Raw genomic sequence first — 13,787 nt, forward strand, 5'->3', positions numbered from 1 at the left:
GTAGCTTCTGTTTTGGAACTGACCGAGTCAGGATTAAGGCAGAGAGAAGGTCAAGAGCTTGTTAAATCATTTGCCTGGAGATATGTGAATGAGATCAGTGTGAACCAATCAGTAGCTAAGAGACTAGTGTTGAGATATAGAGAGCAGAGCACTCAGAGAAACAGCCATAGTAACAAGACCTTGTAGAGAAATTCTGGAAACACACAGGGTTAGAGAGAGAGTTCTGAGCTGAAGGAAGAAAACCGGGATTACACACCCTGTCACATGTGAGTGTTTGTGAGTTGTAACTGTTAATTAAAAAAAATAAATTAGAATGTAGGCCACCAAACAAGTGGTATTCCTATGAAATTATTTCCTGTGATTTTTCAAAATGTGATTACCACTCCCAATGCAAATTGCCTCCAGAGCTGGTGGCAGGTCATTCTTTTGATTCTTTCATGCATAACAAATATTCATCCTTTGAGGCTGGATTTGATTTTGGGGGGGATCTAGAAAAAGAGGAGTAATTAAGTGAGGCAATGCTGATTTTGGTCTTCAATGTAGTGTGATTATAAAGTAATGGGCCATTTGGTCATAGGCATATAAACTGACCCCAAAGGCAACTCCAAGGGGAGTTTTTAAAATGTTTTGAGCAATTGCCACATATTTGGAATTATCATATACTCTTCTTAGGTCATTGCTTTGCAGGACAGTGCTCCTGGGCTATAATGAGATTTGGTCTGTTTGTTTTTTAGAAAATCAATAGCATATGATTATATGTATTATAATCATATTTTATGTGATCTTTCTTTCATACTTATTTCTATAATTAAAAGCCAGACATTGGCTTAAGAATCAATTGTTCTCGCTGGCCTATAAGATTTTTAGTCATTTGATCTATCTTTTTTCTTTGTCCTACTTGTTTCTAGATGACATGGTGAGAAGAACAGAAATTTTGCCTCTGAAAATATGCTCAGAGTTCTCTTTACTCCTATTATCTATGAAAATAAAATCAAGCGGTAGTAGGGATAATATTTTTTTTAAAAGATGTTTAATTTGTAATTAGATTTCATACCTGATAACTTTTAATTAGGTCTTGGTTTCTGGAGAATCAGTATAACCTGGTGCTTTAAAAAATTTTTTTTAAAACGTGCTTGGGGGAAAAAGCATTTGCCTTTAAATCATTAGACATGCTGACTCTGTGTCCTTCAGTGCACAATGGTGCCTGACAGGCAGGTAAATAACAAGAAGCTTCCTTTAGAAAATCAGTTATAAATATTCAACTCAAGCTATCTGACATCTCCCTCTGACATGTAAACAAGACTCTCCGATAGACAGAGGAAGAGGATGAGGAAGCCAGTCTCACGAGATGACACTGATGAAATACACATGCCCATTCAGATAACTCTGCTTTTGTCATAATAATTTTGTTGTTCTGGGAGAGGTGGTTTCCCTGGCAGCTGCCTCTTCAACCTTGTGGAGGAGGATTAGTGGAGGAATGGAAGGCTTACACAGTGACTGAATCTACTCCCTAGATTTCTAATTATCTTTCAATTTCTCAAGTGAGTCCAAAGCTGCATGAACACAGTGCTGGTGTTTGTTACACATGGGGGTGTATGTTGCTTTATGTTACCCAGCAAGCTCAGTGGCATTTTTCTCCTTAAAAGAATTTTGATATTAAAAGCCACATTTGAATATACATAAAACATTTTTTTAAGAATTTTAGAATACATAAACAGTAATAACAGTAACTACAGTATAAATGTATACATATAAATTATAAGAAAAATAGGGGGAATAGGCAAAGAATATAAATAAACAGTTCTCAGGGAATGAATTACAAGTGGCTAATAAACAAACATATTAGAAGATGCCCAATCTCATTGTTAAATAGGCAACACAGAAATGTAAGACCATTTTCTTCCAATCAGATTTGCAGTATTTTAAGTAACTGATGTGCACAGTCACTTCAGTTGTATCCAATTCTTTGTGATCCTTTGGACTGGAGCCCAGCAGGCTCCTCTGTCCATGGGATTCTCCAGGCAAGAATATAGGAGTGGGTTGCCATTTCCTCCTCCAGGGGATCTTCCCGACCTAGGGACTGAACCCACATCTCCTGTGTCGCCTGCATTGGCAGACGGGTTCTTTACCACTAGTGCCACCTGGGAAGCTCTTGTCGTAACAGCAGTTTAGCCCAAAACTGTTGGACCCAGTCAGGGTCCAAACAGACAGGGGCCAAACAGGAGGCCTAATCGGTCATCACCAGTCCCCAGAAGCGGAGAAGGCAATGGCACCCACTCTAGTACTCTTGCCTGGAAAATCCCATGGACGGAGGAGCCTGGTAGGCTGCAGTCCATGGGGTCGCTAAGAGTTGGGCATGACTGAGCGACTTCACTTTCACTTTTCACTTTCATGCATTGGAGAAGAAAGTGGCAGCCCACTCCAGTGTTCTTGCCTGGAGAATCCCAGAGACAGTGGGCCCCCGTCTATGGGGTTGCACAGAGTTGGACATGACTGAAGCGACTTAGCAGCAGCAGCAGCAGTCCCCAGAAGAGGAAGGCAACATTTGGAATGAGGGCTGCAGACTGTGTGACTTTCTTCTGATTGGTTGGTGGTGAGGCAATTGGACAGTGCTCCAGGAATCTTGTGCTCAACCTGAAGTTACCATCCTCCACTTGAGTGGTGACCCCAGTTCTGGAGAAGAACTCAAAGAGATTGTTATGCATATTCCTTGAATAATAATAATAAATAACAGATAATATCAAGTATTGATGAAAATGTGAGGAAATAAAGCAGTCATACACTGTGAGTGTATAAATTGGCACACTTTGAAGAGTTGAAACTGTTAAAACCAAAAGTGCATGGTCAGTGACACAGAAGGTCCATTTCTAATTATGTATCCTAGAAAAATACTTACACACTTGCATAGAGTCATTTTATGGATGTTCATAGCAGCATTGTTTACAGTGAAATATTGGAAATATTTTCTACAAGTACACATATTTGTATCTAAGACATAAATCAGAATCTCATATACCAACTCAGAGTAGTAGTTTTCTTCAGGAAGTGAAGAGAGTCCAGCATTGGGGGTGATTCTCGAAGGGACTTTACCTAAATCTATAACAATCTATCTTTTAAGAGAAGAATACATTCATGTATTACTCTTATGATTAAAAAAACATGAAGTAAAATAGGTCTTTTGCTGTTCATGGTAATAGGCAGTTTTTACAGCTCTGGTTCAAACTAGTTCGGCTGAGGAGACATGGCTGTGTTACCCTATCTGCCCACCCCATAGTGTGAGGGAGTTGTGAACAGCCCACAGAGGCTTCATGTGGTGTCTGTTCAAAAGCTCCCATGGAAGCTGGCTTTTTCCTACTGAAATATGTGGCTAGTTCCAGAGAAATAATTAGGGTCTTGGATAAAATGGATTTCTGCTAATCCCTTTAGCCAGATCAAGTCTCATCAGAACTCAATTTTACAAATTTGTTTGACATCTCACTGGCTTCTAGTATAATATACATTTGTTAAAATACTGCTCTTCCCTAATAATTTGTTGAGAAGGATGTCTGCCCTGTGAGATAAATATGCTTAATGACTAAAAATAAAATAATGCATGTGATTATATAGTTTATATTCAGGAATATATATTGTATTCAGGAGCACATATACATATATCCACAGCCTTGAGAAGTTCTCCATTCTTCAGAACCTATATTTCTAAAGTTCTGGAGAATCTCAGCTTTCTTAAAACTGTATCTCCTACCCAGGGAGACACTGTTATCTCTCTTCTAGTCTTAACCTAATTCTTGTGACATTCTAAGCTCATGATCTTGCTTCTTCTGCTAGACTCAGTATCGCCTCCTGTCTGGCCAGAAAGCACATGATTGATACAAAGAAAAAACAAGAAACAAACAAAATGTGTTGTTTGTACCAGACAAACAAGAGCACAGGATACAGCATCTGACTTCGCATCAGCAGAACTTGCCCTGACTGTATTATGCCTCTAACCTGTGCTGTTTGGTTCCAGGAGCTCGTGTGAATGCCAAGGACAACATGTGGCTGACCCCGTTGCACCGGGCTGTTGCCTCCAGAAGTGAAGTGAGTGATTATCTTATTTAATCTAGAACCTCCAGTTTCTAGAAAGAGAAAAATGCTTTCTGCTGAATTAGGGATTCTCACTGGTGAGCAAAAGGCTCTAAAGCAAAACCTCTAATGCGAGAGGGCTACCAAATTGAACAGCTGTTTATTTAAGTACCTCCTGCATGCCAGGCATGGTGTTAGGGGCTGCCTGGGGTGGTCCAAGATGGCATCATCCTTGACTTCAGTGAGTTATCAGTCTGGATGGAATGCAAGCAGGTAAGCGGATCAGTACAGTATCATAACTGAATTGGAGGAAGAAGCAAATAACTGTCTTCTTGAATAGATGAAGTCTTCCAAGAAGAAACGTCAGTTAAGCTAGTCCTTAGAGGATGGCTGCCATCTATGGGGTGGCACAGAGTCGGACACGACTGAAGTGACTTAGCAGCAGCAGCAGCAGCAGCAGAGGTTTACCAGGCCAGGAAAAGGAGAGAGGGCTGAGGCAGGAGAACAAACATGCTGAAGAACAAGGGTCATGGCTGTGAACAATGGTGGGTTCAGTTCGATGTAGCTGGAACACAGGGTATAGTAGAAGATAAGTCTGACAGTAGAGGCTGGGTCAAGTAGCAGAATCCTGGGTGTCCTCTGAGCAGTGGGGAGTGTTGACAAGCCGAGATAAGTGTAAACCTGACAGGGTTTGGAACAAGTGAAGGTGAGATGGCAAAGAAGCCCCTGGGTGAATGGTGACATCGTTAACTGGGAAGGCCAGGCGAAGGAGCAAGGGGCAGGGAAGTGAATCAGTTCTGTTTGAAAGTGCCGAGTTTGGTAAATATGTCACCGAAATGTAAGCACCATGACAGTAGGGATCTGTTTTTTGTTTCTTGATGTATCCTAAGCCTGGTATATTGTAGGTGCTCAGGAAATAATTTTATTTTGAATGCTGGAAATTTGGGTGAGGATGGCAAATATGTCTTTTAATTGGAATATTTGTCTATTTACATTTAAAGTAATTATTGATAGATGTGTTCCTGCCATTCCATTAATTGCTTTGGTTGTTTTGTAGTTTTTTTTCTTCTTCTTCTTTTGTTCTCTTCCATTGTGATTTGATGCCTATATTGACTCTTCAGATTTTTTTCTGTTTTTTTATATGTATCTATTATAGGTTTTGGGGCTTCCCAAGTTGCTCAGTGGTAAAGAATCTGCCTTCCAATGCAGGAGACATAGGGGATGCAAGTTTGATCCCTGGGTTGGAAGAACCCCTGGAGGAGGAAATGGCAACCCACTCCAGTATTCTTGCCTGAACAATCCCATGAACATAGGAGCCTACTGGGCTACAGTCCATAGGGTCACAAAGAGTAAGACACAGCTGAGTGACTGAGCACATGGAACATTATAGGTTCTTTGTTTGTGGTTACTATCTATACACACACACACACATTTATATTGATGATCTCAAGTTTTATATATGTATGGATCTTTCCAAGTGGCACTAGTGGTAAGGAACTACCTCCCAGTGCAGGAGACATAAAAGACGTGGGTTTGATCCTAGGTCTGGAACATCCCCTGGAGAAGGGCATTGCAACACACTTCAGTATTCTTGCCTGAATCCCATGGACAAAGGAGTCTGGCAGGCTACAATCCATAGAGTTGCAAAGAGTCAGATACAACTGAAACTGAGCATGCATATATATATATATATATATATTCACACATATATATTGAGAACCTAAGTTATATGTATGTGTGTATATATATATACACACACACATATATTCAGTTCAGTTCAGTCGCTCAGTCATGTCCGACTCTTTGCAACCCCATGAATCGCAGCACGCCAGGCCTCCCTGTCCATCACCAACTCCCGGAGTTCACTCAGACTCAAGTCCATCGAGTCGGTGATGCCATCCAGCCATCTCATCCTCTGTCATCCCCTTCTCCTCCTGCCCCCAATCCCTCCCAGCATCAGAGTCTTTTCCAATGAGTTAACTCTTCACATGAGGTGGCCAAAGTACTGGAGTTTCAGCTTTAGCATTATTCCTTCCAAAGAAATCCCAGGACTGATCTCCTTCAGAATGGACTGGTTGGATCTCTTTGCAGTCCAAGGGACTCTCAAGAGTCTTCTCCAACACCACAGTTCAAAAGCATCAATTCTTTGGCGCTCAGCCTTCTTCACAGTCCAACTCTCACATCCATACTGAAAAAACCATAGCCTTGACCAGAGGGACCTTTGTTGGCAAAGTAATATCTCTGCTTTTGAATATGCTATCTAGGTTGGTCATAACTTTTCTTCCAAAGGGTAAGTGTCTTTTAATTTCATGGCTGCAATCACCATCTGCAGTGATTTTGGAGCCCCCCAAAATAAAGTCTGCCACTGTTTCCACTGTTTCCCCATCTATTTCCCATGAAGTGATGGGACCAGATGCCATGATCTTAGTTTTCTGAATGTTGAGCTTTAAGCGAACTTTTTCACTCTCCTCTTTCACTTTCATCAAGTGATCTCTTAAGTTTAAACACATTCTAACACCCCTACATTTTTATTTTCCCCTGTTATGTTTAATATTCTAACATCATGTTTTACATTTTTTTGTTTTGTATATCTCTTAACTACTTATTGTGGATATAGATGATTTTACTACTTTTGTGTTTTGACCTTTCTACTAGCTTTATAAGTGATCTACTACCTTTCATATATGTTTGCCTTTACCCATAAGATTTTTCCTTTCATAATTTTTATATTTCTACTTGTGGCCTTTTCTTTTTCACTAGGAGAAGTCCCTTTAAGATGTCTTGTAAGGTTGGGTTAGTGGTGCTGAATTCTTTTAGCTTTTACTTGTTTGTAAAATTATTTATCTTTCCTTCAAATCTGAATGATAACCTTGCCAGGAAGAGTATTCTCAGTTGTAGGTTTTTTCCTTTCATTGCTTTGAATATACAGTGCCGCTCCCTTCTGGCTTGCAAAGTGTCTGCTGAACATCAGCTTACTATACATAGCTGGTTGCTTTTCTCTTACTATTAATTTTTAGATTTTAATATATTTTTAAAATTGTATTTTATTGAAGTATAGTTGTTTTACAGTGTTGTGCTAGTTTCTGCTCTACAGCAAAGTGATTTAGAAATACATTTTTTTTGTCATTTTAGTTATAGTGTGACTTGATGTGGACTTCTTTGGGTTCATCTTGTTTGAAACTCTGGAATTCTGTTTGGTTCTAGATGTCTATTTCCTTCCCTAGGTTAGGGAAATTTTTAGCTATTATTTCTTCAAGTAAATTCTCTGCCCCTTTCTCTTTCTTTTCTCCTTCTGGGACTCCTATATTGCAATGTTAGTATGCTTGATGTGGTCTGGAGGTTTCTTAAATTATTCTTATTTTTTTTAATTCTTTTTTTCTTTTTTATGTTTAGCTTGGGTTTTCCACTACCCTTCCAGATCACTGATTATTCCTCTGTATCATCTAATCTATTGTTGATTCCTTCTAGTGTATCTTTCATTTCAGTTAGTATATTTTCAGCTTTGTTTGTTTTTTCTTCATATTTTCTAACTCTGTTAAAATTCTCCCAGTTTTCATCCATTCTTCTCTGAAGTTCATTGAGCATCTTTTTTGATAATCAAAAAATGATAATTTTTGATCATTACCTTGAACCCTTTATCAGTTAGGTTGCTGTCTCTACTTTCGTTCTTTTTCTGAGGTTTTGTCTTGTTTCTTCATTTGGAACATATTTCTCTGTCTCCTCATTTTGCCTAATTCTCTGTTTATTTTCCTGTACTAGGTAGGTCAATTACATTTTCTGATCTTAAAGAAGTGGTTTTATGTAGGAGATGTCCTGTGGTATCCAACACCACTTTCCCTTCTGGTCACCAGAGCTATGTGCTCTAGGGGTACCCCCATCTGGGCTGTGGGTGCCTCCTCTGATGGAGCCAGGTCAATTACTGCGAGCTTTCTGGGAGGCAAGGCTGGCTCCAAGCTTGTTTAGCTGTGAGGTTCTACCTTATGTTGGGGGCCCACTGGAGGATGTGGTAGGCTCTGCAAGTGGTTGGCTGTGCAGCCTGGGGGCTGTGGAGCTGGTGCTAGTGGGTAGGTAAGCCCCCAGTACTAATAGGCTATTGGAAGGATTCTAAAATGGCATTTGCCAGTGCTGACATCATGGTAGAATGAGCTCCCCCAAGTAGATGCCACCAGTGTCTTCATTCTCAAGTGAATCCAGGTACCTTCTGCCTCTCAAGAGGCTCTCCAAGAATAGTAAGTAGGTCTGACCCAGGCTTTTCTCAAGCTACAACCTCTGCACATGCTCTTTAAGAACAGTCTGTTTCCTAAGTTCTCTGGCTCTCCTGAACATAAGCCCCACTGGCTTTCAAAGCAGAAGTTCTGGGGACTCATCTTCCTGCTGCAGGATCCCAGGCTGCAGAGCACAGTGTGGGGCTTAGACCTCTCGCTCCTTGGGGAGGACCTCTGTGATTGTGATATTCTTTCCATTTATGGGTTTCTTACCCAGGTATATGGGTCCTGCGAACACTACATCTTGGCCCCTCCTATCTTTCTTGTTGTAGTCCGTTCTTTATATCTTTTATTGGGGAAATCCTTTCTATAAGTCTTCAGATCATTCTCATGGATGGTTGCTCTGTAAGTAGTTGCAGTTGTGGTATGCCTGTGGGAAGAGGTGAACTCAGGTGCTTCCCATTCTGCCATCTTGGCTACATCCCCTTCCTCCTTTTTATAATTAGATCCTATACCCATTACTTTCAGTTCAGTTCAGTTCAGTTCAGTTCAGTCACTCAGTCATGTCCGACTCTGTGTGTCCCCATGGACTGCAGCAGGCCAGGCTTCCCTGTCCATCATCAACTCCTGGAGCCTACTCAAACTCATGTCCATTGTCAGTGATGCCATCCAACCATCTCATCCTGTCATCCCCTTCTCTTCCCACCTTCAGTCTTTCCCAGCATCAGGGTCTTTTCCAATGAGTTGGTTCTTCCATTAGAGTTTCAGCTTCAGTATCAGTCCTTCTAATGAATATTCAGGACTGATTTCCTTTAGGATTGATTGGTTGGATCTCCTTGCAGTCCAAGGAACTCTCAAGAGTCTTCTCTAACACCACAGTTCAAAAGCATCAACACCACAGTTCAAAAGCTATTATTTTATGCCTCCCCTAAATAACAGGTGGGGAAAGCATACGCAAGGTGGGAAGACCAGAGAAGGTTTGGACTGGTCTTTTGGAGTTTGACTATTAGAACTTGCCAAAGAAGATACATGAGTTCAGTGGGCATATCTGTCTGTTGCTTAGATTGGCAAACACTGATATTCCTTACACAAATATGTATTAAATGCCATTTCTTCTTTGAAAGACTTATAAACCCTATATTGTCTTTAAAACCTCTTTGCATCTCAAGCATGGATAATTGATCCCTCTCAGGGTTCAAGGTTCAGGGTTCAATCAGGGAATCAGAACCACCATGATAAGTGCGGATATTTATTATAGGAATTAGACCTTACACAATTGTGTGAGCTGCTGAGGAAGTTTATTTATTTATGTAAAGCTATCCTCTTGGTTTCTGTGTGGTCCGAAGGTCACTGTGGGCCAGCAGTTGAAAAGAAAAACTAGACATGAAATGGGGGAAAATAGGGACAACCTAGAGCCCCCATCTGTCTCTCATTGCTCAACATTGCCCATGTGGGTGTCCTTCAGAAGAAGCTGTGTGCTTCACCTCTGAGCTCACACATGCCTGGCCCAGGAATAGAAGTAATTGAAGAAGATGTGGTAGGATCTGAAGAAGCATCAACCTGGTACCATCCTGTGCCAACACAATGATGCTACTGGTCACTGGCCCTGTGCACAAGCTACCATAGCGTTTGGCACCCAACATGCCATTAGTTTGTAGTTTTATGTTTCCCTTCCAGAACATGCAGCTTTCTCAAGGGGGCAACCCTAAATGGAACAATACAGTGGAGGGAATTCCACAAAATGTAGTTTAGCTTAGCTAACGTGGAAGGAACAATATAAAACTATCATTGAAATTGTTATTCTGTTTTATTTAAAAAGATTGTCTAGCTAATAAGTTCTTTGCAACGAGTGGCATATCCTTGTTTGTCATTGTATATTTAGCATCTAGCTTGCCCAGGAAACAATTGTTTTTTGAGTGATTCAGTAAAGATTGGGTTTTCCATTTAAGCTGTGTTGACCTGATTCTCTGTAAAACTGCTAACGTGGAGCTAGTACACAGCACAGAGAATGGTGGTGGCAACCATCTTTCATGCATGGAACATAAACTAACTTGAAGTTTGTTTATGGGAGTGTCGCACTAAAAGCAAGTTAAGCCACTGGATCCTGCAAAATCAGAATGAGTTCCTAAAATAGTATGCAACACAGATTATCAGTTTAAGTCAGAGATATCAGTGTACATCAACATTTCTGAGCCTTCTTTCCATCAGGCAAATTTCTTGTTTGGATTTCTGTGACTAGGAGAAGAATGTTCATTTGCTGAATTCATTTCCTGAGCCTATTACAGCAATAGGAGTATTGGGTCATAATATTGATTAAACACCCACCCATGCTTGACATTGTAGAAGCTCCTCTGCAAATAAGAAGGTAAATCAAGACATTGTCATAGCCCTTGAAAATTGTTCAAAATAGATTGGTTTGTGGAGATAAACCTTTAAGACTTACTTGGTACTGACCAGGCTGTGTTGTGTACGCCCTTCTGGGCCTAATCCCCCTCCTCCTCCTACCTCCACCGCACTCCACACCCACTCCCTGGTATCCCCAGGGAGAAGACACCAAACAGGAAATTAGAGCCAAACAGCATTGTCCTCTTACTGACTCCCTGAGGCTGCCAACCATCCCTCTCTTTCTCTGACTGCTCCCACAACTGTGAAGAAATAAGAGTCTCTTACAAAAAATTAAAGACATTTATTTTGCAATGCTAGATAACATACATGAGCAAGATTTCGGGCTGCCAGGGAGAATTATCTGGAGTGTTGATGTAAATTATTTCACATTATTTCCCATTTAGCTTATTCTTGCTGCTTTTTTGTTTTTTGTTTTTCCTTGGAAAAGAACAGCTGTGTATAAAGGAACAAAATGCAAAGAAACCTGGGGGGTTCCACAGATGTTTATAGAAGCCTGTTCTGTGTGTGCCTCAAGTGGATGTGAAGTATCCCTTCTTAGACATTGTGTTGAGGGCAGATAGCAAGTAGACAGCCAGCACACAACCAGTAGAAAACCATAGAGCCTACTATGGTCTGTGTCCAAATGTGACTGGCCTTTTGCATATGCGTTTTCTTCTATAATGAACTGAGGGGCTGTACCAAAGGATTTGCTGCACTTGTTACTTTTCTGTCCCAGAGACTCTTTTGTGGTTAGAAATATTGAAAATGATTGTATCCCATCTTTGGGGTGTAGAATTAGAATGTTGTGTTCAAATTAGTATTGTCATGATGAACATTTATTGAGCAATTACTGCTTGCTAGGCAATGTGCTAAGCACTTTCTGTACATTATTCCATTTTAACCTCAGAGTTAATTACTCTCTGAGTCTAACACTGTTATTAATCCTCATTTAGGAAATGTGGTCTCAGAGAAGTTAAGCAACAGAGCCTAAGACACCACAGCCAATGAGTGGAGGAGGGTGTATCCAGAGAACCTGTTCTAACCACTGTGCTACACTGCTGCCCTCTCATCACGTGGGCATCCCTAGGGACACTTGTTCAACTTATAAAGCATATCTATTTTTGTATATGTGCAGACAAATGTCCAACAGGTATAAAGATGTTTTCCAGATCTGAGTAGGAAAAAAATCTTATAGCTTAAAATTTAAACATCATGTTTTTCCCTTCCCTCTAAAAAGCACTGTCATTTTGGGCTAAATGCTACTAAGAAAACTGGAAAAATTATATGGGAGACTAGAATGTTGTTGCTTTCCATAAATTATTTTTATAATAATAAAAAGATGATCACATACAGAACATAGATTATAACTGGAATGAGTAGAAAATAACCATCTTATAACCTATTTGAAGGTAGATGAGTAGTATTTAGATTTAATGTGCATTCAGATAATCTGCAGTGCTTGTTAAAAGTACCTATTCTAACAGTATGACATATAAAGTAGATAAATACAAGGACCTACTGTATAGCATAGGAACTATACTCAATATTTTATAATATTTTGTGTAGCCAATATTATATTTCATATATATATGTGTGCCTATATATACACACACACCCACATAATTGCATATGTATATATATTGTTTAGTCACTAAGTCGTGTCCAGCTCTTTTGAAGCCCAGTGAATTGTAGCCTGCTAGGCTCCTCTGTCCATTGGATTTCCCAGGCAAGATTACTGGAGTGGGTTGCCATTTCCTCCTCCAGGAGATCTTCCTAACCCAAGGATTGACCCAGGTCTCTTGCATTGGTGAGCAGATTCTTTAGCATTGAACCAGTAGGGTGGCCCTTATATATATATATATATATAATGGAATCACTTTGCCTCAAACTAACACTCAAACTAATACCTCAATTTAACACGATATTATAAATCAACTATACTTCAATTAAAGAATTTTTGAATAAAGTCACCTGCACACACACAAACACAAACACAAAGTACATGTTGTAGAACCTCAGCCCCAGTGATTCTGATGAAGCCTATAATTGAGCCCAGAAATCTGGGCTCAGTTCAAAAAGAAAATTCTGATGCATGTGGTCTACATTCCATACTTTGAGACCTGAGATTAATATCTGGGAATATTTTAGTATCTGGCATTCCCAAAGTTTAGAGCCAGTGGTTCTTGAATAATTTGAATTCTTTCACATCCCCAAGTCTCCCCTTTATACTACTGGTTCTTAGAATAATTGTACCTTAATAATAATTATAATGATAAAGCACACATTTGGTTTAATAGTGGTATTTTTAGAAGAATAATCTGATTAATTTGAACAAATTAGGCAGCAATTTATACAATTCTTACAGTATATGAAACCGCTGTAGTCAATAGAGGATAGAGGGTAAAAGCCCCAACCAATTAATATTTTACAGTAATAGATTAAATTTCTTCTGGACTTGAGTACAGCCTCAGGGACATTAACACACATAAATGTCTTGTTAATTTTTGCATATTATTATTTAGAGAATTAGTTATTCATTCATGTGGAAAATTCTGAAAGAGATGGGAATACCAGACCACCTGACCTGCCTCTTGAGAAACCTATATGCAGGTCAGGAAGCAACAGTTAGAACTGGACATGGAACAACAGACTGGTTCCAAATAGGAAAAGGAGTATGTAAAGGCTGTATATTGTCACCCTGCTTATTTAACTTACATGCAGAGTACATCATGAGAAATGCTGGTCTAGAAGCACAAGATTGGAGTCAAGATTGGAGTCAAGATTGCTGGAAGAAATATCAATAACCTCAGATATGCAGATGATACCACCCTTATGGCAGAAAGTGAAGAGGAACTCAAAAGCCTCTTGATGAAAGTGAAAGCGGAGAGTGAAAAAGTTGGCTTAAAGCTCAACATTCAGAAAACGAAGATCATGGCATCTGGTCCCATCACTTCATGGGAAATAGATGGGGAAACAGTGGAAACAGTGTCAGACTTTATTTTGGGGGGCTCCAAAATCACTGCAGATGGTGATTGCAGCCATGAAATTAAAAGATGCTTACTCCATGGAAGAAAAGTTATGACCAACCTAGATAGCATATTGAAAAGCAGAGACATTACTTTGCCAACAAAGGTC

The 13,787-nt window shown here is 39.9% G+C and overlaps 1 protein-coding gene across 2 annotated transcripts in view; it reads left to right on the forward strand.

The window, feature by feature from the left end:
• The window catches only part of ANKRD44 (ankyrin repeat domain 44), a 310,656-nt gene that overhangs the window by 169,571 nt on the left and 127,298 nt on the right, over nt 1-13,787 (forward strand). For both annotated transcript variants that reach the window (XM_040228877.1, XM_040228878.1), the window contains exon 4: nt 4,007-4,077. In XM_040228877.1, coding sequence (XP_040084811.1) covers nt 4,007-4,077 — 71 coding nt within the window. The remainder of the gene's footprint in view (nt 1-4,006; nt 4,078-13,787) is intronic.

This window comes from Oryx dammah, unplaced genomic scaffold (assembly GCF_014754425.2).
Source record: "Oryx dammah isolate SB20612 unplaced genomic scaffold, SCBI_Odam_1.1 HiC_scaffold_27, whole genome shotgun sequence".
Classification (NCBI taxonomy): Eukaryota; Metazoa; Chordata; class Mammalia; order Artiodactyla; family Bovidae; genus Oryx; species Oryx dammah.